The 27071-nt window shown below is 37.5% G+C and overlaps 1 protein-coding gene across 3 annotated transcripts in view; it reads left to right on the forward strand.

Moving 5' to 3' along the window:
- The window catches only part of AFTPH (aftiphilin), a 69513-nt gene that overhangs the window by 10011 nt on the left and 32431 nt on the right, over positions 1 to 27071 (forward strand). For all 3 annotated transcript variants that reach the window (XR_005243369.2, XM_007970446.3, XM_007970445.3), the window contains exon 2: positions 17336 to 19305. Coding sequence is in view for 2 of the 3 variants with exons in the window: in XM_007970446.3 (XP_007968637.3) it covers positions 17368 to 19305 (1938 nt within the window). In the remaining variant the exon portion in view is untranslated. The remainder of the gene's footprint in view (positions 1 to 17335; positions 19306 to 27071) is intronic.

Here is a 27071-nt window from a genome sequence, read left to right on the forward strand (position 1 = left end):
TTACTATTTTTGATAATATCTTCATTCCTAAAAAAAATTACTAAGAGATTCAGGTATCAAAAATTTGTATTTTCTCTCACCTAAAGCCCAAACAGAATATTTGAGTATTCATCACTTCATCACTTCTTACTTTTCCATATTTCAGATTCTGGGCCAGCAGATGGTAGTTTTCTGTCTCATTAGGTTTCATAAGTTTACACAAAGCACAGGGCAAGTGTTACATGTAAATAAAAAGTTCAGATTTTAATCAGATTAGCAGTGACCCTGGTTTCTGGAAGTAGGGAAGTTTTTGGTTGGTGCTGCTGTTCACATAAGCATTTCTTTGTGTTCATCTGCAAGTGAAACTTAATTCTTTAAGCTTGTTTTTTTTTTCTGAGAATTCCTTAACATTTAAATTGTATACTAATTATAAGTGAAGCTTCAAAAAGGAATAAACAAATGATTTCATAAGCTTTCTAGCTAAGTAGAAAGTAGTAATATTTCCAAAGTGGAATTTCCTGTATCTAGAGCTGTATCAAATACTTATGTATTGTTTCAAAAATTGTCACAGTGCTTAAACTTTGATCCTTTTAAGTAAAGTTTTCAAGTTTCATTTTTAAGAAGAGTATTGAAGATTTAATATTGTGAACTCGTTTTTGAAATCTTAAAGATGTTAAGTTTCTTAGTGCTAGTCTCAGATAAATGTGTACAACACAACTTTAAAATATTTACACAACCAAATCATAAGAGAAAACATTTTTGTAGGAAAAAGTACTGTTGCAGTGATTTACCTATATCAATGAGTTTAGCAGTTCAGTTTAGAAACATTTAGGTCATCCCTGGAGGTATAAAGTCCAATGGCATTCCTATACTCTGGGAACTTAACACAAAGGTTCTCAACCTTAGCTACCCCATTTAGTATCATCTTCAAAACTTTGAAAAATATATAGATGTTTGGGTCTACCCATTCTATTAGAGAAAAAAGTTAATACAAAGCTAAGGTTGAAAACCTATTAGGGGAAAAAACCATGGAAACAAATGTGATTTGCTTTGTTAAATGTAATAGGAAATAGATATAAAGGAGGATTAATTCAGACAGGAAACTTGATACAATGAAAAGAACACTGGTTTTGATGTTAGAGTCCCACTTTCCCTACTTATTCTTTGTGGGACCGTGAACAGATTATGTGACTTGTTTCTTCCTCTGTAAAATGGGTTTTTGTGATTAAACTGAATGTATGAATAAACTGGTGCACAAATAAGTACCTTGCACAATACCTATCACATAGTAACTTAGTAAGTATAGGTGATCTTGCTTCTCCAGACTTCATAGAAAACTTCATGCTTGAATAGAATTTTGAAGGCTTAGTCAGTGGGTTCTCTGGACATATAAGAACAATACATTAGAAGAAATGACATGTGTGACAACTTAGAGGTAACAGTGCCAGTGGAGGATCCAGAGGTAATTTTGTCTGGCTGGAACAAAGAGGGAGTCTCTTAGCCACGTTGGCTAAGATACAGAGTTTTAAGCAGACTGCAGTAATCCTGGCCAAAAATAATGAGGCCCTGACAAGGTGTAGGTTGTGGGATGTTAAAACAAATACAGTAAGAGATGTTAAGGAGGTAGAAACTTGATTGATTTAATTTGTGGTAGAGGGGGAGCAGTCAGGGGTAACACTCAGATTTCTAGACTTAGAATTCAGAATATAGTGTAGGAACAAGTGGTTTCTGTTTACCTTTTGAGTAGAGGTTGAATTCAGTCTTGGAACTGGGGAATATGGGATGTCTCTGAGACATCCAGGTAGAGAGATTTTTAAAAAGGCATTTGGGTAGGTACATCAGGAGGTCAGACATGTAGATAAGGTTTGAGCATTATGAACAGATAAAAACAAAAGGGGGATGAGATTTCTCAGTGATAAGGTATGGGGAAGTGGCTGGGCATGGTGGCTTATGCCTGTAATTCCAGCACTTATGGAGGCCAAAGTGGGCAAATCACCTGAGGTCAAGGAGTTTGAGACCAGCCTGGCCAACATGGTGAATACAAAAAATACAAAAATTAGATGGGAGTGGTAGCACACGCCTGTAATCCCAGCTACTGCTTGGGAGGTTGAGGTGGGAGAATCGCCTGAACCCAGGAGGCGGAGGTTGCAGTGATCGTGCCACTGTACTCCAGCCTGGGCGATAGAGCAGAGCAAGACTCCAGCTTTAAAAAAAAAAAAAAAATAGAAGCCAGGGCAATCAGAATTCATTGACGGAGAAAGGATAGGATAAAAGGAGAATCAAAAGAGAATTGCCAGCAGGGTGTGGTGGCTCAAACCTGTAATCCCAGCACTTTGGGAGTCCAAGGTAAGTGAATTGCTTGAGCTCAGGAGGTTGAGACCAGCCTGGGCAACATGGCAAAACACTGTCTTTACAAAAAATTTTAAAATTAGCTGGGCGTGGTGGTGTACACCTATAGTCCCAGTTATTTGGGTGGCTGAAGTGGGAGGATTGCTTTAGCCCAGGAGGCAGAGGCTGCAGTGAGCCATGATTGCACCACTGCACTGCAGCCAGGGCAAAAGAAGGAGACTCTGTCTCAAAAAAAAAAAGAATGCTTTTCAGAAATGCTTTTTCACTTAAAAATGTATTTAAGACACTTTCGCCTATTAGTAATATAGCTTTCTCTTTTTTAATGGCTGCACTTTTTATTTACCCACTTCTTTATTAATAGATTAAGTTTCAGAGCTGCTTTAAAAAAAAAATTGAACAAACAATACTGGAATTAATACTTTGTGGAAATATCTTTGTATATTTGCATGAATGCATCTGTAGAATACATCTTTGCAGATGAAATTGCTTAGTCAAAAGAATGGAAACAACAGACACCCAGAGCCTACTTGAAGGTGGAAGGAGGGAAGAGGGTGAGGATGGAAAAACTACCTGTCAGGTACTATACTTATTACTTAGGTGATGAAATAATTTATACACCAAACCCCCATGACACACAATTTACCTGTGTAACAAACCTGCACGTGTACCCCTGAACGTAAAATAAAAGTTTAAAAAATTAAAAATTTAAAGAAGAACTCCTTAAAATGTTTGATATGCTACTAAACTGCAATAGGGTACGTGAGCCAATATATACTCCTACCAATAGTATCTTTTAGAGAACTTTTACATTGTAGATGCTGCCCCAGAAAAGTTAATGTTTGCAAACTTGAACAATTGCTAAATGCTTTCTGAAAGTGAAAATCGTTAAAATTTGCCAAAGTGTTCAAGTTTTATGTTATGTTTGTATTTTTTTTAAATATTATCCTTAAAGTAGCATGCTTCCTAGATTGAAGGTAGTATGAATTTGAAAAATAGTAATTTTCATTTATTACTTTTATGTAAAATTCTGTAAAGAGAAAATGAACACTTTCATTTTATCAAATACTTGGTTCGTTGAAATAATGTAATTTAAGGATGTATTTTGTTTTTGTAAGCACCAGAATCAGGGAGGAATTCTTTGTTTTAAAAGAAGCCCTGTTCCCTCCTCTCATATGCTGGAAGTAATAATTAGATTTAGAGGAATTGGATCAAAGGGAAAGAATACTTTTTTATACTTTGTATTAAAACCTATTTCTGGTTTGTAAAATCAGTTTAGAGGGTCATGACCAGCTTTTAAGAAAAAATGAAATAGAACTAAAAATCAGAGTACATACAGAGTAAGGTTAAATGCTGGTTGGCGAAATTTTTTTTTTTTTTTTTTTAATGTATGTTGGGTCATCACGTAAAATGTATTTCTTCTGTGAGTCACGGGAAAAATGTGTGAAAAATTCTGCTTTATATGACAGGCCAATTCTCAAGTTGTTTCTAACCAGATGTATTTGGTACATTGCAAATAATAAATGTTATATATTTTTTTCTTTTATCCTTTAGCCTTTCTACCTCTCAGGAAAAAGTAAAACTTTAAACCGAGTAAAAACACCATTTAAAAAGGTCAACCAGCTAGGAATTTGTTCACCATGGAATTCCTTCCATAGTTTTTGTGGGGTTACTAGTATCGGCAGACCCATTTGTGGCATTACCTGTATACACTCCACACGCATACACTCTTGAGCACTATTTTGGAATGTGTTTATATTTGATTTTTCAGGTATACAAAGTTTGTTTTATAATAATTCCCTGAAGAATATCATGTGTGCTATTATCTGTGGATCATTTATGACTGTCTTTAAGTTTGGTTAATTGTTTTGTTTCCTTCTGTCACTTCATTGCCTCCAGGTCATCTTTTTCTCTTAATTGATGGGTGGTAAGAAAACAAATTAAAGTAAAATTAATAGCACCTGGCAGAGACTTAATTTGTGCGGTAAATCTGCTGTTACGTAGATCATATTTTAAGGCCAAATTTGTGAGTTGTAGGTTATGTTGGACATTGTTGCTTACTTTCTTATTGGCTCAGATAATTGAATTCTAACTGCATTTGGTTGAAGTTTTATAACCTTTAGTAGATGCTTCTTTCTCTAAGAGGTGAGTTGCTCTCATGGTGGGTGTTTGTGATGTAGAAAGCAGCACTGTTGGCCGGGCGCAGTGGCTCATGCCTGTAATCCCAGCACTTTGGGAGGCCGAGGCAGGCAGATCATGAGGTCAGGAGATTGAGACCATCCTGGCTAACACGGTGAAACCCCGTCTCTACTAAAAATAGAAAAAATTAGCCAGGCATGGTGATGGGCGCCTGTAGTCCCAGCTACTCAGGAGGCTGAGGCAGAAGAATGACATGAACCTGGGAGGTGGAGCTTGCAGTGAGCCGAGATCTTGCCACTGCACTCCAGCCTGGGTGACAGAGGGAGACTCTGTCTCAAAAAAAAAAAAAAAAGAAAGAAAGCAGCACTGTCAGAGGAATGGCAGCTGCCACAGCGTACGTTTTTAGGTTACAGACTAAAGTATTTTTTTCATTTTGAAAGTCCACACAGTAGTTGGTTATTTTGTTTTTCTGGGAATTTTTTTCTCAGAATACACTAGTCACTTGAGATTTAACTTAGTCTTGACCAGAATGCTAATTTAAAACTTTACAGCAAGAAACTTATTTTGAAGCATGTCAGCTGTTCATGTCAGCTGATTGCAAAATCTTCTGTGGGAAATTTTTCATGTACTGTTAAAGCAAGTCCTGGGGAGCAGAGAACAAGAAAAATTAGTTGGACCATCCAGAGTGTAGCATTATGCTCTGGCGACACTCGCTGACACCTCTGCTTATGCTGAGGAATTGTCTCAATCAAAGCACATATTCGTGATAGCAGGTCTGTTAAAAACTCACTACAAATTTTTGTCATTTAGCTAGGGTTTTTTGCAGCTTGCATATAATGTACTGCCCCTCTTAACATACTTTCTCTTTAGGCATGTTGCAGCACAAATGACGGGTTGTTTTTCCCACATTCATCACATTTCAGGCCAGCCTCCCTCAAATCCCACTTATTTACCTTGATTAAATTTGGATATTTCATAACTTATTTGGTAAAGCACTAAGAGACCAGAGGTGTGGTTATATAAATCTAATTGGAGTGTGGGTGAGTTGGAGCACAATTCAAGGGTGGTTAGGAGAATAAATGCCCCAGCAAGAATGGTGGTAATATATTTAGTTCCTGCTGTGAGCCAGGCTCTGAGGATGCAGTGGTAAACAACAGAGGTCTATGCCTACACAACATTTACAGTCGTTTGAGCTCAAATAAAGTAACTCTTGAAAGAGCAGTTTCAGTAGAGTGGTAGCATGGAAGCCAGATTGTGTTGAGTTGAGAAGTGAGTGGGAAGTTAGGAAGTCGAGAGAGTGAATAGGCACGTCTCTTTCAAGAAGCTTGGTGGTGAGAAGGAGAAGAGCTGGGCTGCACAGAAGAGAGGAGGATTTTGTTGTGTTTTGTTTTGTTCTGATTTGTTTTGAATTTGGAAGAGGCTGAACGTTTATAGGAAAGGATCAATAGTGATGGAAAAAATTTTAAAGCCCCCGAGCAAGCAATTGAGAATAAAAACAGAAGGTCCAGGGATTATCTGTACGCAAGATTATGGATGTAAGCAAGATTTTAGTGAAGGGACGTGAAATCAAGCAGTTTCTGCCTTTCAGATTCTATTTTCATTGCAGAGTTTAAGGGATATGAGAGTAGAGAATTAGAGTGACTAATTTATTCTGCATCTGTATGATAGGAGCTGAGAGTCCTAGGGCAAAAAAATGTTTTCCAAGGGCTAATCCATCTATCCTCATGGCTGCTTCTATTTTGTTGCCCTTGTTATCAATAGTTATCCAATGTTATGTGTTCAATTTTATGTTGAAGTACCTTTTGGGAAAAATAGCTAGTAAACTCTCAAATATGGTCAGCTGATATGACGAGTTAAAGGTACAACAATCTCTAATATTTTTATCTTGTTTAATTTTTACATGAAACTATCCAAATGCAAATAAAATGTGTTATTATGAATTTGTGTAGAAGGTTAAAATGTTCAGCAGAAGAAAAACTTTTTCATGGAAATTTTTGAAAACTGACTTCTCTCAAATAACTCATTACTGTTTAACAAGGTGATTATCACTTGAAAAGTGAAAGTGTGTTGCTGCTCATGTAACTGACTTATATTTTTACTTTTATGGGTCAATTGTATTGACATCAAAACTAGAAAGACAAAATATTTTGTTATCACTATTGACAGCGTGGCTTTTTTAGGGTGATCAACTTTAGTATAAAGATATTTTGCTGCTCATTTTCATTGTTTGCTCATGTTTGGTACTATGTACACTAATACTGAAACAAGATATTTGCTGCTTGGCATTTTTGTTGGTTATACTGTACTTTCTTGTCTTGTAAAAATCTTTCTCCTTCCAAATTACTCAGCGGTTTCAGAAACCTTTTTCTGAACCACTCAGAAACCTTTTTGTGAGAATTTTTATAATTGTAATATTTGCTGTCAATCATGTCCAGTGTTTTAAGACATGTATAAAATATTTGATTAACTTGTGATTAATTCATCACTTACTAGTTATGCTACCTTGCAGGATTACTTAACCTCTTTGAGCTTTTATTTCTTCTTCTTTAAAATGAAGCGTTTCTACCTCATATGATAGTATGAGGAGATAATTGAGATAATTCACGAGTTCTCTTCATATAATATTGGCCCATAGTAAGCACTCAATAAGTATTAATAATGACATTGGTGTAAACACGGAGTGAAAACACATGGAAGATACTATTTATTTAACAATGTCATCTTAAATAATGTACATTATGCACTTGGTGACTTAGTGACATACAGTTGGTGTCTGATATCTTGGGTTTTTGTTTTTAGGTTGGCAAGTTAATTAGAGGTTCTCCCTGTATTTGTTAGTTTCTGTTGCGCTAATATGCTAAGAACAAAAGAAAAAACACCCAAAAAGTAAAAACAATTATTTCTCTAGATTTTAAAATTTAGAGCCATGAAAACAACTGTGATATCGTAGCATTCTAAATATATTGAAAACCAAAAAGTTAACTAAAACCCAAATCTTCATGTGGTTCAGAAGAAGGGCTCTTTTCTACTTCCTTATGACTCTCAAGCAGAAATGTAGGCTGGGCAAATTCATTGACAGTACATTTTGATATTACCTTAAAATTTGCATAAGGATATTATAATAAAGATTTTTAATAATTTGAACTACTCTACACCAGACAACACTTGTAATGTAAATTAATGTTGTTAATGCTTATATAATATTTTCATTCATTTTTCTAAAGAAAACACAGGTTTTCTTTTTTGTTTTTTCCTTTACTCACCCAAATGACTCATTATAAACCTTGGACATACTGTGGTAAAAAGCTGGTGATTATTTTTTGCCATCCATTAAATATACTTTGCTAATGTCGTTGATACTGTTGAAGTCATTAGCATATTTCAGATACAGTTGTTTTTCTTCTCCCTTTTCTTATCATCATCCTTCTTTCTACAATATCTTCTCCTTCACCCTCCATCCTAGTCCCTATAAAAATAAGTTTAGAGTGAAGGGCCCTGGGTGAAGCTGGATTGTATAATCCAGGTCAGTTTATCTGCGCTTGAAAGATGATGTGCACATTGATACAGCTGAGCTGATACCCTGTAAAGGATGGGAGTTTCTCCCAGTTGAGCAGTGTGTGTGCTGTACGTTTTTAGCTTGTCTGGAAGGAACTCTCGATGTTTGATTCTGGAAAGATTGCTAGAGGACCTCTTACTTAGAGACACACTGCCCGCCTCTAATGTGAGCCCATGGACCTTTAGGGTGCATGATACTGTGTGTGGATGATAGGGGGTAGGAGGGTACCAGGGATTAACTACACCTTAGAGGAATATTTAGGGAATACCCTATGTATTTCCCACATATGATGAATCCTTTCCATCCCAACCAAGCACCTTCTAAATTCTTGTGGTTGTTCATCTAACCAAATCGGAGCTACAGGCAGTTTACTTCAAGATACCAGTGAGACCTTCTGAGTTACATTTTTCTATTTCACTTCAAAACTTCCATCTTTTAACAGACTAGTAACTGGACCCTCGAGTTTGTTTAGAGGTTATGATCTCAGTCCTTCAACCTTGGGCTTCAGATTTAGTTTGTTATCAGCACCCCCCACCCCCCATGCCCCCAAGCCTATGAAATTATGTAGTTATATAAGTCAAGTTTTATATTTTCTAGGGATTAGTTATAAAAATTGGCAATAAAGTTAACTTCAATAAAGTCAATGTATCTTTAGTGTGGTTATGAATATTTTTCTTAAGTGACTTATTCTTTGAGTGACCTTTTAAAATATAGAGTCATATGAATGTTTGTGCCAATTAAGCAAACATTGACTTAGATTTTGTTACAGATAGATTATTATTTTAGCCACAGAGTTGGTCAAAGTTAAAATATAATGGTAGTTGATCATTTACTTAGTGCACAGAATGTGCCAGGTACTGAAGGTCTGGTATAGTTTTAGTACGTATTATCAAACAGTTTTCTAAGTATCTGTACCAGTTTATACTTCCACCAGTAAAGTGTGGCAATCACAGTTTCTCCATGTCCTTACCAAAAGTGGCTATGGAGAGAACAATTTTATTTTAATTTTAGTCATTCTGGTAGATGTATAGTGGTATCTTATTGTTGTTTTAATGTGCATTTTTCCCTGATGATTTTTTATATGCTGTTGGCTATTTGGATATCCTCTCTTGTGAAATACCTGTTCAGATATTTTGGCCATTTTTCTGTTGGATTGTTTCACATGGATTTGTAGGAATTCTTTACATATTCTGGATATGAGTTCTTTGACAGTTACATGTGTTGCACATATCTTCTCCCAGGCAATGGCTTTCTTGGTTTTTCACTCTATGGTATTCTTTTGATGAACGGAAGTTTTAAATTTTAATGCAGTCCAATATATCAATCTTTTCTATAGTCAGTGTTTCTGTTTCTTGTTTAAAACATTTATACCTTTCCTAAGGTCATACAAATAATCTCTTCTGTTATCTTCTAGAAGGCTGATTGCTTTACCTTTCACATTTAGGCCCATGATCTGTCTATCTGGACCTTATTTCTGTGTAAGACGTTAGAATCAAAGATTTTTTTCCTGCCTGTGTAAATATCCAGTTAATCTAGCATCGTTTGTTGAAAAGTCTATCCTTTCCCCTCCACACTGTAGTGGCATCTGTATCACAAGACCATGGGACTTTAAACCAAGTCTTGATATCAGGTACTTTAAGTCTTCCAACTTTGTTTTTCTTGAGAAACTATTTTTAAATGGCCAAATAGTCTCAGACAGTTGTTGGCCCCATTCCTTCCTTCCTTCTGCCTTCTCAAGCCCATTTGCCTTTTGACCCCAGAGCTTACAACTTACAGACTCATCATCTCTTCTCTTCCATGACCATTTCAGACTAGAGGCTAGAATTCCATAAGCAAGTGCAGCTTCTCTTTTGGTAGAAGATTAATACAGAATCACCTTCACCTGTTGTATGCCCCGCCATCCTGGCTACTAATTTGACTCGGGGCTTAGGTTCCACTGCTGATTGCTATTGGGCTTCTGGACTGTTTCCCTGACCCCTTTATATTGGACCTTCTATGCCAGAATTCCCAAACCCAAAACCCTCTGATTTTCCTGGTTTGTAGCCCTGAAAGTCGGCTTCAGTTTGCACTTTTATTAATATTTTTATTTACCTATATTGTCCCCTAATCTCCTTATAAGGATGTGATTTCTCATAGACAAATCTCCAAAGTACAGGAAGCCCACCCCAAATTCTCTATGCTCTAACTACTAGGATATCTTGTTTGCTACCCAATTATGAGACCCTCCTGTCAACTGTTTTTGTATACGGTGGCTTGCAAGACAATAGCTGCATTATTTATTTGCTCCCCTCTAACAGGTCTTAGAATAAGTAGACATAAAAATGGCAAGTTACACACAAGCATGCATGCTTGTTTGTACAGGTTATAAAGAAATTAGATGACTAATTGGGACTCCTTGTGGTGTGGATGGAGAAAGTAGTCCATTAAGAAGGATGAAGAAACATTTATTCAGTTTGTTGTGTGCCAGACACAGTACTAAAGTAGCTCATCTATCCTTTTTTTCTCCTATTAAGTAGGAACAGCTATTTAAAGCCCATATTTTATGTGTTAAAGTGGATTATATAAATGAAACTTTATTTGTAAATTCATTATACAAGTAATACTTCAATTAACATGAAGCTTCTTTTAAGTAGCATTGGCCTAGACACAGAGGAATTTTCTGGAAAGTTTTGAGCCTCCCCTACACTGACTGGTTTGAGGACACTTAGAAGCAATGGCACTCTCTTAGGTTCCTAAAGGGTAAGTTGAGTCAGAGCCAAGACCTGCTACAGGGGAACATGGAGCAGCCCAAGTTCTCACCATCAATAGGTGACCCCCCTTTTGAGAAATATGAAAATGTTTTTACTCTAGAAGGCCAATAAAGCCTGTCTCACCTATAATGGAAAATAGAGTACCTTGCAAAGGTATGACAGGAAGAAAAACTTTCAGAGTTGTTGCTTTGGTTACAAAGTTTCTGATTCATATCTTTGTATTTGCATTAAGGTCTGAGTTTGGAATAGGTTGTGAACCAATACATTATTTCATTTTTAAACAGTAAAAGTTTTGGAAAAAAGCAATAGGTTAATCACAGATTAGGCTAGAAAAAAAAGCCATCACACATAGTTCTTTGAAAGTAAGGTATTATGGGCATGTAAAATGGTACAGCCACTCTGGAAAAGAGTTTGGCAGTTTTTTATATAACTAGACATATACTTACCATGATACCCAGCAGTCACACTCTTGAGCATTTATCCCAGAGAAATGAAAACTTATGTGTCCAGAAAAACCTGTACATAGATGTTCCTAGCATCCTTATTATACATACTATTTATATATACTATTTATACTATTAGTGTATATGTATGTACACACACACTATACATATGCAATTTATAATAGTAAAATACTGGAAACAACCAAAATGTCCTTCAGCGGGTGAACAGTTGAACAAACTGGTATATCTGTACAATGGAATGCCACCAGCAATAAAAAAAAAACCTAGACGGGTGGATCACGAGGTCAGGAGATCGAGACCATCCTGGCTAACAGGGTGAAACCCCGTCTCTACTAAAAAATACAAAAAAAAAAAATTAGCTGGGCATGGTGGCGGGCGCCTGTAGTCCCAGGTATTCAGGAGGCTGAGGCAGGAGAATGGCGCGAACCCGGGAGGCGGAGCTTGCAGTGAGCTGAGATCCGGTCACTGCACTCCAGTCTGGGTGACAGAGCAAGACTCCATCTCAAAAAAAAAAAAAAAAAAAAGACTAACCTATTGTTACATGCAGCAACCAGAATGGACCTCAAGGGCATTACACTGAGTGAAAAAAATTCAACCTCAAAGGGTTGCATACCTTATTACTCTATTTACATAATACTCTTGAAATGACAAAACTGTGGCCATGGAGAAGATTAGTGGTTGCAAGGAACAGGAATGGAGGTGGAGGGGGGGCAGTTCTGTGTCTTGATAGTGGTGGTAGTTACACAAATCTGAATAGAGGATAAAATTGAACAGAACTATACACAAACACAAATGCAAGCTCCTTTTTTTTTTTTTTTTCTTTTTTTTTGAGACGGAGTCTTGCTCTGTTGCCCAGGCTGGAGTGCAGTAGCACGATTTTGGCTCACTGCAACCTCTGCCTCCCGGGTTCAAGCAATTCTCCTGCCTCAGCCTCCCAAGTAGCTGGGATTACAGGCACCCGCCACCACGCCCGGCTAATTTTTGTATTTTTAGTAGAGATGGGTTTCACCATGTTGGCCAGGCTGGTCTCAAACTCCTGACCTCAAGTGATCCTCCTACCTCGGCCTCCCAAAGTGCTGGGATTACAGGCATGTGTCACCACACCCAGCCTTTTTTTTTTTTTAATGGTAAAAATTGAACAAAGTCTGTGAACAATAATGTTAACAGTAATGTACCAACATTGTCATGGTAAATTTTATATTATGTATATTTTACCACAGTTTTTTAGAAGGTGTTATTGTATAAGTAACACATTTATTCTAAAATACACATATTTAAATGCAGGCATATAAATCTCTTTGATTGCTTTCTTTTTTTCCATTTTGAAACAATCACAAACATAAAAAGTTGCAACGTGAATACAAATAACTTTTTTTTCTGGAACAATTTAAGACTGCCAGCCTGATGTCCCATCACTACCAAATAGTTTAGTGTGTATCTCCTACAACCAAGAACATTCTCATGCATGACTACAATACTAGCATCACAAGGCTGGGCGAGGTGGCTCACGCCTGTAATCCCAGCACTTTGGGAGGCGGAGGCAGGCAGATCACAAGGTCAGGAGATCGAGACCATCCTGGCTAACACAGTGAAACCCCGTCTCTACTAAAAAAAAAATCAAAAAAAAAAAAAAAGTTAGCCGGGTGTGGTGGCAGGTGCCTGTAGTCCCCGCTACTTGGGAGGCTGAGGCAGGAGAATGGCGTGAACCCAGGAGGCGGAGCTTGCAGTGAGCCAAGATTACGCTACTGCACTCCAGCCTGGGTGACAGAGCTAGACTCTGTCTCAAATAAATAAATACATACATACATACATACATACTACCATCACAATCAAGAAATTAACATTGATACATTGCTGCTATAGTGAATCTTTTGGACCCTGTTAAAGTAGATGATTCACAATCATCCCAGTAACAACCTTTTTAGAAAGGAGATCAAGTGCTGCATTTACTTCTCATGTCTCTTTATTCTTCTTCAATCTGAAACAAGTTTTCAGTCTTTCCTTGACTTTCATGAGCTTAATACTTTTGAAGATTACAGGCCAGTAATTTTGTAGGCTGTCTCTCAGTTTGAATTTCCCTGAAATTTCCTCCTGAAGTCAGTTGTTGTATTTTTGACAGGATATCCTAGAAGTGACCGTGTATTCTCATTGCATCTCATCAGATGGTGCATGATTTCAATGTTCCCATTACGGATAATGTTCATGTTGATCACCTGATTAAGGTAGTGTCAGGCTTCACACTGTAAGCTTATACTTTTTCCCTTTGTAATTAAGTATATTGTGGGGAAGTACTTTGAAACTATGGAAATACCCAGTTCCTCGTCTAACTTTCAGTTTATTTACTTACATGTTTATATCTGTGAGGACTCAGTTTATTATTGTATTGATTGGGTTATAATCCATTATCATCTTTATTCCAGTGCTCAAATTGTTCCTGATTTAGTTAGTAACAGCCCCTTCAAGCTAGCTTTTGTATCGTATCCTTTTGACATGTCACTATCTTTACTAATGCTTTTAAATTTTATTTTTACTTACTTTTTTTTGAGATAGGGTCTCACTCTGTCACCCAGGCTGGAGCAGTACAGTGGTGTGATCAGAGCTCACTGCAGTCTTGACTTCCTGGACCCAAGCAATCCTCCCACCTTAGCCTCCCAAGTAGCTGGACTACAGGTGCATGCCACCATGCCTGGCTAATATTTTGTACTTTTTGTAGAGACATGGTTACATCATGTTGCCTAAGGCTGGTCTTGATCGAACTCCTGGGCTCAAGTAATTCACCCGCCTCAGCCTCCCAAAATGCTGGGATTACAGGTGTGAGCCACTGCACCCAGCTGCTTTTAAACTTTAGAAAAAGGAATCCTGTAGTTAATGGCTGTATAATATGCTGTTGTAGGGATATAGCATAACTTGCTTAAATAATCTCTTTGCAGCATTTTGTTTTAGATTTCTTTAAAAAGAGTTTGCATAGTACAACCATATTGCCTTCTGAAAGGCTTGTAACAGTTTACACACTCACAAGCGATGTGCATGTGTGCAAGGGTTGCTATCCCCACATTCTCATTAACAATCGCAAAGTGATTTTAAATAATAGGAATTTCATAATTAGAGGGACATAGTTAGAGGTCACTAAGCATTAGAAGGGGTTATCAGGACACTAGGCAAGGGAAGAAAATAGGATTTATGTGTATCTTGTACTTTTTTTTTCTATTTAAATCAGCAGCAGGAAAGAAGAGTATGGCAGAGCAAAGCAGTTATTTTCTTCTTTATGGTGCTAATTTCATAAGAAAAATAATTTGAAGTAGATGTATTACAATGGAGCCTTTTCCTTTTCTTGTGACTTGCTCATTTCTTCCTGGTAACTCTCAGTGACTGACCAATCATTAACCTCAAAGATCCTTTTCAAAATTCTGAAGCCATTCTCCACTAAGCAGCTGTCTGAATGAACTTTGGGAAAGTTGCTCACTAGTTGGCTTCATTTTCCTTACCTCTAAATTAAACTGTGTGGTTCCTACAGTACCTTCACTCTAAAACTGGAAGATCTTAGGAAATTTTATTCTGAGAGAAGGCTAGCTTGCAAAACTGGTTGAATTTTCTAGTAAACATTTTCCTCATGTATCTAACTGGGCAACTGTGAGTTGTAAGAAGTATCTTTATTATTTATGGACTGGTTTTATTCTAGGACTTTGGCTGTTAGTTCTCCGTTTGCTTTCTGTTTTTTTTTTTTTTTTGAAACCGAGTCTCACTCTGTCACTCAGGCTGGAGTGCTGTGGCATGATCTCGCCTCATTGCAACCTCCACCTCCCACCTCCCGGGTTCAAGTGATTCTCCTGCCTCAGCCTCCTGAGTAGCTGGTATTACAGATGTGCACCACCACGCCCAGCTAATTTTTTGTTATTTTTAGTGGAGATGGGGTTTCACCATGTTGGCCAGACTGGTCTGGAACTCCTGACCTCAAGTGATCCACCCACCTCAGCCTCCCAAAGTGCTGGGATTATAGGTAGTCCCTTTACATCTAATGTTAAATCTGACTTGTGGAACTTTTGACTCCTTAGCACAGAGGAATAGAATAACTCAGGTTTCATTTAAGAATTAAATACATTAGGCTGGGCATGGTGGCTCACGCCTGTAATCCCAGCACTTTGGGAGGTCGAGGCGGGCAGATCATGAGGTCAGAAGATCAAGACCATCCTGGCTAACACAGTGAAACCCCATTTCTACTAAAAATACAGGAAAAAAAAATTAGGCAGGTGCGGTGGCGGGTGCCTGTAGTCCCAGCTACCTGGGAGACTGAGGCAGGAGAACGGCATGAACCTGGGAGAGCTTGCAGTGAGCCGAGATCATGCCACTGCACTCCAGCCTGGGCAACAGAGTGAGACTCCGTCTCAAAAAAAAAAAAAAAAAAAAAAAGTAAATATATTAAAAAGAAGCTATTATAAATTAATTAGTATGGGAAGTATTATTCAACAAAAGGGATTAAGACCATTGCTTGGCTGTTTAGAAAAAAAAAATTCACCTTACATTTTTGCTTTACATCATACACCGAAATAAGTTCTAAATGTGTTAAATGTTTTTTTAAACCCTAAAAGTAGAAGAAAACAAAAGTGAATATTTATTAAATTTTATATGATAGTGAAATAATGAAGAAAGTTGCATAAAACTTTCTTCGTCTTCCTGAAAAGATCAATTGATTTGACTTCCTAAAATTAACTTGGGAAAACAGCTTGGCAGTTTCTTATAAAGTTGAGTGTGCTACATGACCCAGTATTCACACTCCTGGGTTTATATATTTTAGAGAAATGAAAACTTGGGTTCACATAGTAATCTGTACATGAATGTTCATAGCAGTTTTATTTGTAATAGAAAAATACTAGAAACAACCCACATAACCTATATGGAGTGAATGGGTAGACAACCTGTGGTACATCTGTACAATAGAACACTAGTTAGCAATGAAAAGGAGTCAGACCCAGGAGTGGTGGTGTGCACCTGTAGTCTCAGCTACCCAGGATGCTGAGACAGGAGGATTGCTCAGCCCAGGAAACCAGCCTGGGCAACATAGTGAAACCCTGTCTCTGAAATAAAGAAAAAGAAAAGAAATGAACTGTTGACACATGCAGCAACATGGATAGCTCTCAAGGGCATTAGGCTGAGGGAAAAAGCCAGCTTCAAAGGGTTATGTATTTTGTGATTCTATTCATATAATATTCTTGATGTAACAAATTATAATGATGTAGAATAGATCAAGGATTAGGGTTTAGGGAAGAGTGTGACTATTAAGGGGTAACATGAGGGAGTTTTTTGTGTTGATAGAATAGTTCTTATCCTGATTGTAGTGATGGTCACTCTAATGTAATCCACACACATAAAATTTTTCGAACTGTATACACACACACACACAACTGGTGAAATCCAAACAAGGTCTGTAGCTGAGTTAATAGTTGTACTGATGTCAGTTTCCTGGTTTGACCACGTGTTATGCTTATTACTATATTACCACTGGGAGAAGCTGAGTGGAATATACACAAAAATGCTTTTATTTCCAACTTGTTTTGAGTCTTAAACTATTTCAAATTTTTTAATTATTTAAAAATTAACTTGGGTCAGAAATAAACATTGAAAAGCCAAATGAAGAAAATATTTGTAACAATTATTAGAGAGAAAATTTTTATGCCTTTTATTTATTAATATGAAGAACTCATACAAATCCATAAGGCAAGCACTGAATCCTTAATGAATTGAAGGAGAACTTAACAGAATAAGCATGTACCCAGGAGAAAATTTTGTAGGTGTACTTTTGTAAGTGTATATTCAGAATTATCTGGAATCCCCACAATCAGTCAGTGTGCCACCAGTGCTCTTGGTAACATGTTGTCTAAGAGAACTTTTTTTTTTTCCAGTATATTATAGCTGTGTAAAGTAATTTCACCTAAGAGAAAAATAGATTAAAAGATACAAAACATTATGCAGGAAATGGTCAAGGAAAAAAGACAAAAGAGAGCACTGTAAATTTGCATTGTTTTAAAGTAGCTTTGAGAGAATTTTGAAAGTTCTTGTTCTATGTAATCTGTCCCCTCCAAAAAAAATTTTTTTTTTTTTTACAGGTGTAAATTAATTATTTGAAAGCAACTGAACAATGGAGCCAGACATCATTCGAATGTACTCTTCATCCCCCCCACCACTAGACAATGGAGCAGAGGATGACGACGATGATGAATTTGGGGAATTTGGAGGGTTTTCAGAAGTTAGCCCTTCTGGTGTAGGGTTTGTTGATTTCGATACAGCAGATTATACTCGTCCCAAGGAAGAGTTTGTACCTTCAAACCATTTTATGCCAATTCATGAATTCTCAGAAAATGCAGATAGCCTTACAAGCTTTAAGTCCATTAAAAATGGTAATGATAAGGACATCACTGCTGAACTTTCTGCTCCTGTGAAAGGACAGTCTGATGTTTTACTTTCTACCACCAGCAGAGAAATAATTTCATCTAAAACATTAGATACTTCCATTGATGGCATGGAAAGTCCAGGAAATTTAAATAAAGTAGTGGAGCAGAGACAGAATGTTGGAACACTTGAAAGTTTCTCTCCAGGAGATTTTAGAACTAATATGAATGTTGTTCATCAAAACAAGCAGTTAGAGAGCTGCAATGGTGAAAAGCCTCCTTGTCTGGAGATTCTAACAAATGGGTTTGCAGTGTTAGAAACTGTAAATCCTCAGGGAACAGATGATCTGGACAATGTAGCTGATTCAAAGGGATGGAAGCCTCTTAGCACTCATAGCACTGAGTATAATTTAGACTCTGTACCTAGTCCTGCTGAGGAATTTGCAGATTTTGCCACATTTTCCAAAAAGGAAAGGATACAACTAGAAGAAATAGAATGTGCAATTTTAAATAATAGAGAAGCACTAACCATTCGGGAAAACAATAAAATTAATAGAGTCAATGAACTGAATTCTGTAAAAGAAGTGTCTTTGGGTAGAAGCTTGGATAACAAAGGAGACACTGATGGAGAGGATCAGGTTTGTGTTTCAGAAATAAGCATAGTGACTAACAGAGGTTTCAGTGTTGAAAAACAAGGCCCTCCAACACTGCAACAGGATGAATTTTTACAGTCAAGTGTTCAGTCAAAGGCTTGGAGTTTGGTAGACTCAGCTGATAATTCAGAAGCCATTAAGAGAGAACAACGTAAAACTGAAGAAGAACTTGACTTACTTACTTCTAAATGTGCTCACCTATGCATGGATTCTGTTAAAACTTCGGATGATGAAGTCAGTTCTTCCAAAGAAGAAAGTAGTAAGTTTACTAATTTCCAAAGCCCAAACATTGACCCCACAGAAGAAAATGATTTGGATGATTCTATAAGTGTAAAAAATGGTGATAGTAGTAATGACTTTGTGACTTGCAATGATACCAATGAAGATGATTTTGGTGATTTTGGTGACTTTGGCACTGCCAGTGGCTCAACTCCACCTTTTGTTACTGGTACTCAAGATTCAATGAGTGATGCCACTTTTGAAGAGTCTTCAGAGCACTTTCCACATTTTAGTGAACCAGGTGATGACTTTGGAGAATTTGGGGATATAAATGCTGTTTCTTGCCAAGAGGAGACAATATTAACAAAGTCAGACCTAAAACAGACTTCTGATAATTTATCAGAAGAATGTCAATTGGCAAGAAAATCTAGTGGAACAGGCACTGAACCTGTTTCAAAACTTAAAAATGGGCAAGAAGGTGAGTTTGGACATTTTGATTCTGTGCCAAATATTCAGGATGACTGCAATGGTTTTCAAGACTCTGATGATTTTGCAGACTTCAGTTCAGCTGGTCCTAGCCAAGTTGTAGATTGGAATGCTTTTGAGGATGAACAAAAAGATAGTTGTTCTTGGGCTGCTTTTGGAGACCAGCAGGCTACTGAATCTCATCATCGAAAGGAAGCCTGGCAGTCACATAGGACAGATGAAAATATTGATACTCCAGAAACCCCCAAAATGCACAGTGTACCTTCAGCAACTTCCAAAGGAACAGTTGCTAGTAGTGGCCATTTACAGGAATCAGCCACTTCAGTTCAGGTATTTACTAATTTTCTCTAGTTTGTATGACGTAATAATTGTTGTGGAGGCTTCTAATTTCAGCTTTTCAAAAAATGTTTTTTCAACTGAGTACCTGTTGAAGAAGTCTTGTTATGTTGTATAATGCCTGTCTGATTTGTGGGTTGGTTACATTTTTCACAACCCTTTGGGAAACTAATAATAGTCCTATAGTAAAGCACAATAAGATTTTTCTTTATCTCAATGAGTTTCATTAATATTTACAGATATTCATCAACTTGGATTTTTTAGTGACTATAAATACCATTTATGTTAAAAAAAAAAAAAAAGCCCACACTTATTAGCTAATTAATGGTTCCAGTAAATCCTTCAGTATTGCCCTTTACAGTGATTTTAAAAGAAGGTTAAACTGAGATTTAGATTTTTTTTTAAGCTTAAGAAAAAAATGTTAATTTTGTCCATCAAAGACCTAGGAAATTCAAGTACGGTTTTGATTCCAGGAGAGAACAAGCAGAATTTGAAACCTCATTCTGTGCCAAAGGCTATAGTGAATTGAAGAATAGAAAAACAACTAGAAAAAAGCAAATTTTTCTTTTTCCTCATAATTTAGCAGCTACTAAAAGACTTGGGGTGAGGGTATGAGATTAATTAAGGTCTAGTCCTAAAATAAGAAACAACTATAGGTTCACTTATTGTAGTTGTATTTATTTGCCTATACTTTCTTACAAATGTACCTGTTAGCTCTTCCTAGAGAGTAGGTGTGTCAGGGAGAATATTTTTACCCCTTAGCTCCTATACATTATCCTTTTTTGATTCAGACTCTTTCATTAAGATTCACTTTGACCTAAAGTAGCCCCTAGAGGTGTAGCTTGATATCTTGGTTGTTCCCCAGTCCAGAGTTGTACCCTGTGCTAAATTTTACCTTTTTTCAACTCCAGGGGTGTGGAAGAGGGCACTCCCTTGAATGTCACTGCCTTATACTGACAATTGATATATGTATCTAACACCTGATCCACAAGCTTATTTTAAATATGCCATTAATAAACTCAGAATCTACAAACTTTATTTATCCAGTTATCTTTTGCTAAGAAAACCATTTTCAATTGGAAATCTTTCCAAAGTCTTTGTAATTGAAATAGTTATACTTCATTGCCTTGATAACTTTGACACAGTAAGATATTAGAGAAACTATGGTATTACCAGTTGGTGTGCATAGCTAATCGCTTTTTAGTTGGCTTTTGTGTCTGGGTAGTTTAATTTGCTAATTCAATTACTACATGGTTTGACTAATGTGTATTATTCCTATTGAGTAATTCATTATTTAGGCAGAACCTTGCCATTTTAAACAAGAAATGAACTAATTAGTTCTAATTATGATGCTAAATGAGAACTGTTGCTTTTGACCTAACCCTTTCCCTATTTAGTTTCATCTCACTAGAGGATAGGGTGACACTGGTATTGGATAATCTTTAATTTGTAGCCTTAGAACTTTTAACATCATCAGATAATGCATTTTTAAAAGTGTGACCACTTCAAGTAGGAATTTCTTGCATCATACAAGTTGATTGAAGTTATTTATGTATAATTTGATAACTGGATGTAGGAGATAATAAAGCATGTGGGCTTCATGAAATCTGACAGATCTGAGTTTGAATCTTGACCCAGCCTCTTAAAAAGCCTTATGATTTTGGATAGGTTACTTCTGAACTCAGCTGTATATACAAAGAAGATAATATCTACTTCAGAGAACTTTTGTGAAGATAAAAGGAAATTTTTAAATGAGTGAAGAAATCAATCTGCTAGAAAAATAAGAATTTTATAGTATGATTCCATTTTTTTATAAAAAAAATAAAACAAACTGTATAGATGTGGCAAGATACATTAAGAGTTTCTGAGGCCAGGCACAGTGGCTCATGCCTATAATCATAGCACTTTAGGAGGCCGAAGTGGGTGGATCACTTGAGGTCAGGAGTTCTAGCCCTGCCTGGCCAACATGGTGAGACCCTGTCTCTACTAAAAATTGGAAAATTAGCTGGGCGTGGTGGCATGCATCTGTAATCCCAGCTACTCAGGAGGCTGAGACAGGAGAATAACTTGAACCCAGCAGGTGGAGGCTGCAGTGAGCCGAGATCATGCCACTGCATTTCAGCCTGGGCTACAAGAGAGAGACTCTGACACACACACACACACACACACACACACACACACACACGACTTTCTTAGATTTGTTTGGCTCAGGCCTCATGCTTTTATTTTTGCTAATGGGTTATGGAAAATGAACAGAATTTGGATGTCGGGAAAGAGAAACTGCTGGAGGAGGCCAGAAGAACTTTGGGAAGAAAGTTGAAGTAGTGAAATGGGTAACCCCTGCTGAGTAAGTGACTGAGTCAGAAGTGGAGAAAGATTGAACCAAGACTTTCATTCTTACCCTGCTGTTGTGAAGGAGAGTTGCAGCCGGCACTTTCTTTCTTGGGCTTCAGATTCTGCTGGAAGAGTATATTAATTTAGCCCTTTTGGAGAGGATTAGATTTATTAGTATTTTTCTTAAAATGTTTTCCCTAGTTGCTCCGGACAGTGTTCCAAACAAGCACAGAATTCCTTTTGTTTTTGAGACAGAATCTTGCTGTGTCACCCAGGCTGGAGTGCAGTGGCACAATCTCAGCTCACTGCAGCCTCCGCCTCCTGGGTTCAAGCAGTTCTGCTGCCTCAGCCTCCCAAGTAGCTGGGACTACAGGCCCACACCATTACACCCAGCTAATTTTTGTACTTTTACTGGAGATGGGGTGTCACCATATTGGCCAGGCTGGTCTCAAACTCAGACCTCAGGTGATCCACCCAGTTCGGCCTCCTAGAGTGCTGGGATTATAGGCGTGAGCCACTGTGCCCGGCCTCCTCACATATTAATAACAGTAACCATTATAAGTTTTTTAGTGGTAAAAGTTGAAATGATTTATTCCTGTTCAATCTTACCTGGATGCCACAAGTGTCCCAAACAAAATGTCATCAAGTGGTTTTGTCCGAATTTTGCTTTGACAGAATGTGAGTGTTTCAGAATTCAGAGCTTAATTAAATTAAACAAACATGGCAATTTGATTTAATTTGTTTAATTAAGCAAGCATGGAAAACAAATCTTTCTTTTGTGAAGTCAGACAAATGGTATAGTTGGTCATTTCAGATTTCTTCCACTTTTCACTATTTGGTATGTGACATTGTCCAGGTCCCCATTTCTTAGCACTTTCCTATTTTTAGCCCACCAAAAAGATATCTTAAAATGTTAATAAATATGTCTTCCTTGGGGTTAGTGCAATAATTTGTTACTTAGGTAGGGGAAAGTCAAGCAAGAATTCTTTCGAAATTAAAAAAATGTTCTTAGTCTAATTCTCAGCTGTGGGTCCAGCGAGTCTCAGTGGGTTCAAGCTTTGATGTAAAAGCCATACATGAACATTATTAAGAAATGGGTATCTTCTCCCTTCAGTGAATAATTTTTTCTGAGAACCTAAAGTTTAATATATTTCATTCTTTTTTTTTTTTTTTTTTTTTTTTGAGACGGAGTCTCACTCTGTCACCCAGGCTGGAGTGCAGTGGCGCGATCTCCGCTCACTGCAAGCTCCACATCCCGGGTTCACACCATTCTCCTGCCTCAGCCTCCCGGGTAGCTGGGACTACAGGCGCCCGCCACCATGCCCGGCTAATTTTTTGTATTTTTAGTAGAGACAAGGTTTCACCATGTTAGCCAGGATGGTCTCGATCTCCTGACCTCGTGATCTGCCCACCTCGGCCTCCCAAAGTGCTGGGATTACAGGCATGAGCCACAACGCCCAGCCTGTTTCATTCTTTTGTTAACATTCGTATAAATTGTGGAGAAGGTAAGTACTGGTATCTCCATTATACAAATGAGAACGAAGTCTTCACTTTTTGGCTAAAGATTTAAAACAACAAAATGCCAACAACAACAACAAAACCTTCCTTACATTTCAAAGCAGTCCTTTTTTATGAATGTTATTTTAACCTTTTTTTTTTTTTTTCTATCCTAGGAAGCCAGGAAATTTTCTGTATTTTTAGTAAAGACAGGGTTTCACTGTGTTAGCCAGGATGGTCTTGATCTCCTGACCTTGTGATCCACCTGCCTCGGCCTCTCAAAGTGCTGGGATTACAGGCATGAGCCACTGTGCCCGATGGAAATTTTCTTTTAAAAAAAAAAACAAAAAAACTTTTTTGTTTCAGAAAGAAATATTGATTGAAATAACCAAGATGCTTGTTTCACAGATATATGGTAAAAGAGATAATAAATGTCATAAGCACTGCATTTAACCCTGAGCTTTTGTAAAATGTTAAAATATTGTTCTGGATATCATTTAGAAATTTAGGTAACAGGGAAGTAATCTGTTTATATTAATTGGCTATAGAAAAGGAGGCTATGAGTTATTTTTTATTAGACATCCAATTGATAATGCTACAGGGAAAATGCTATTAGCTGAAGATTTGTTTTGAGAGCTTTGAAAGTCGAGTGCCACCAAAAAGAAGAGAATTACTAATACCTTGGCTTGTGTTCGTTCAGGATTAAGTTACTGGTTTGTTTTGTTTTGTTTTTGAGACGGAATCTTGCTCTGTCGCCCAGGCTGGAGTGCAGCGATGCAATCTCGGCTCACTGCAACCTCTGCCTCCTGAGTTCAAGCGAGTCTCATGCCTCAGCCTCCCAAGTAGCTATGATTACAGGCACAGAAACTCAGCGTTCTTAAACTGAATATAACCAATCCTACCTTTTCATCTTCACTTATTTAATCATCTAGCTAATATTTATGCAGGTTTTCCCTCCTGTGAACATTGGAACATACAACTGAAAACAGAAGTAAGCAACAAAATAAGAGAATTAAGATTTAAGACTTTAGCCTTCCTTATAGATCTTTGCTTACTTATTTGGATAGAATTTCCTTTTGCTATTTTTTCCTCAGAAAATTTGACTATCTGGTGTTTAATTTCAAAATAGAAATGCTTTATTAGGTTTATTCAGAAACTGTACAGAAGGGAAAAATCATGTTTAGATCATGGGGAATATTACAGCTGCTCACTCTTCATAGAGCTTGAAATTGGGGATTGGTAAGTATACAGTTGTAGATTGTACTTGATAGCTTACTTAATATTTAATGGTGATGCAGCATAAGATATCCTCTTAAATGGAAGATTAAATTACCCAGTGGATTTTAATGTTTCTTCTAAACTTCTACCTGAGTGTGAAATCTAATGCTATCAATATTAAAACTATTGATATTAATCAACTTCTGTCCCTAAGCAAAAAAGGAAAACTAACTGGAAATAAGTTGAAGGAATATCAAGAGTTACCTTAAATATAAAATACTTAAGTCATTACTTAATATCCTTGATAGGGTCTTGGAAACTGCAACTTTAAGGGAAAGGACATATAACAAAACCAATTTTACTGTAGGCTAACTGATATAAACAAGAGTTAAGTTTCTATGGCATCTTTCTGGTCACAGAAACATCACTGAACTTCTAAATAAAGACACAAAGCACTTCTAATATTAAACGTTTAAATAAATGTGAGCTATACTTACATTTTAAAAAGATTACTAAAAACAAACATAATTACGTACCCAGTTTTTGGTGAATCAGTGAGTGACACCACTTGTAGTGGTGCTGGGTAAAATCAAGGGATAAATGTTTGCGAAGCAAAAATGATCTAAGGAGCATCTCCTACCACCATACAATTCAAAAACAATCACAAATCTGGCAGACTCACTGGGCACTTTCATACTGCATCATTTATTGCTGTGCATTTGTATGATTAGTGTAGACTTCATGAATGTTTATTTTATAATTTATTCTTTTTGCAATCTACTTATTCCAGCTCAGGGTCACCAGTGACCAAAGCCAGCTCAGGGTACAAGGCTGAAACTATTCCTGGCCTGGATGTCATTCCATTGCAGGGCACACTCACACACATACACCAGCACTCACTCAAACTGGAACAATTTAGACAATCTGATGTGCACATCTTTAGGATCTATGAGGAACCTGGAATACCCAGAAAAAAACCCATGTGGACATGGGGAAAATGTGCAAACTCCACACAGATAGTGGCTGCAGCCAGGAATCAGTTGTTTTTCTCATCAACATTACAACAAAATGACATTATTCAAGGACCTGCTGTCCTTTAAAGGAGATAGGCATTTGAGTGGCATAAGAACCAGAGTCTGGGCTCCTATGTACACCTCTCTGGAAAGCTGAATGAGACTTGCAATACACTTAATCTCTTTACGCTCAGGTGTAGTCTTTTATAAAATAGAGGTATATTAGTTACAGTTCCAGATAAACAGAACCAATAGGGTATGTGTGGAGGTTAGGGAGGGAAGGATGGAAGGGAGGTAGGAGTGGAGGTAGTAGAGAGAGAGAGAGATTGATCATTGGAAATTGAGAAGTTCCAAAAGCCACAGTGTGTAAGCTGGAGACCCAAGAGCTGATCGTGTAGTTCCAGTCTTGAGTCCAAAGGCCTAAGAACCAGGAGAGCAGTGGTGTAAGTTCCAGCCCAGAAGCCAGCAAGCTTAAGATCCAAAAAGAGCTGATTTTTTAGTTCAAGTCCAACTGAAGTACCAACTCAAAATCAAGCAGAAGTTCCTTAGCCTTTTTGTTCTTTTCAGATCGTCAGCTGATTGGATGAGGCCCACCCACATTAGGGAGGGCAGTCTGCGTTAGTGAGATTACCAATTCAAAGGTACTGCCAGAATAACGTGTTTTGGCATTTTTTGGTTTGTTTGTTTTGAGACAGGGTCCCATTCTGTTGCCCAGGCTGGAGTGTACTGGCATGATCTCTGCTTACTGCAGCCTCCACACCTCAGCCTCTCTAGCTGATACTACAGGCGTGTGCTACCACACCTGGCTAATTTTTGTATTTTTTTTATAGAAATGGGATTTTGCCAGGTTGCCCAGATGGTCTTCAACTCCTGGGCTCAAGCAATCTGCCTGCCGCAGCCTCCTAGAGTACTGGGATTATAGGCATGAGCCACCGTGCTCTGCCCCAGAATAATGTTTGACCAAATGTCTGGGCACCCATGGCCAGTCAAGTTGACACATAAATGTAACCATCACAAGAGGGAACACTTTACATCCACATATAACTTTCAGGATTTTTGGAAGACTAACCTGTTTGTGACTAAAACATGCCAGTTGAGAAAGTGTGCATTAGATAAAATGGCTTACTTGCACCAATGGATAAAGTGAAATGGCTGCTTATGTACCCTGGGACTTTCTTCCTCTACGCCCAGACATAAAGACATGACAGAACTGGGAATGAGCAAAAGTTGTCCATTCATACTTGAAGCTTTGCCCCATTGATGAATTAAACCATTGGGTAATCATTTTTTGCTTTCCCAGAAACCAAATCTGGTTTAAAAAAATAAAAATAATTATAAAGACATTCAAGGTAATAAAGGACCCTGATAGGAAAATGAATATATAAGAAATGAGAAAATTGGGAAAGAGGAAAAAGCTATAAAAGCAAGTGTACCTTTGAAGATGTGGTATAGCCAAGGATGCATTATGACTTTCGTGAGCCCTTTCTCCATAAAATATGGTTTTTGATTAACAGTAGAAAGTAATATGGAAGGGCCGGGCATAGTGACTCATGCCTGTAATCCCAGCACTTTGGGAAGCCAAGGCGGATGGATCACTTGAGGTCAGGAGTTCAAGACCAGCCTGGCCAACATGGTGAAACCCCATCTCTACTAAAGCCACAAAAGTTAGCCAGGCAGGCATGGTGGTATGTGGCTGTA

This window comes from Chlorocebus sabaeus, chromosome 14 (assembly GCF_047675955.1).
Source record: "Chlorocebus sabaeus isolate Y175 chromosome 14, mChlSab1.0.hap1, whole genome shotgun sequence".
NCBI lineage: Eukaryota > Metazoa > Chordata > Mammalia > Primates > Cercopithecidae > Chlorocebus > Chlorocebus sabaeus.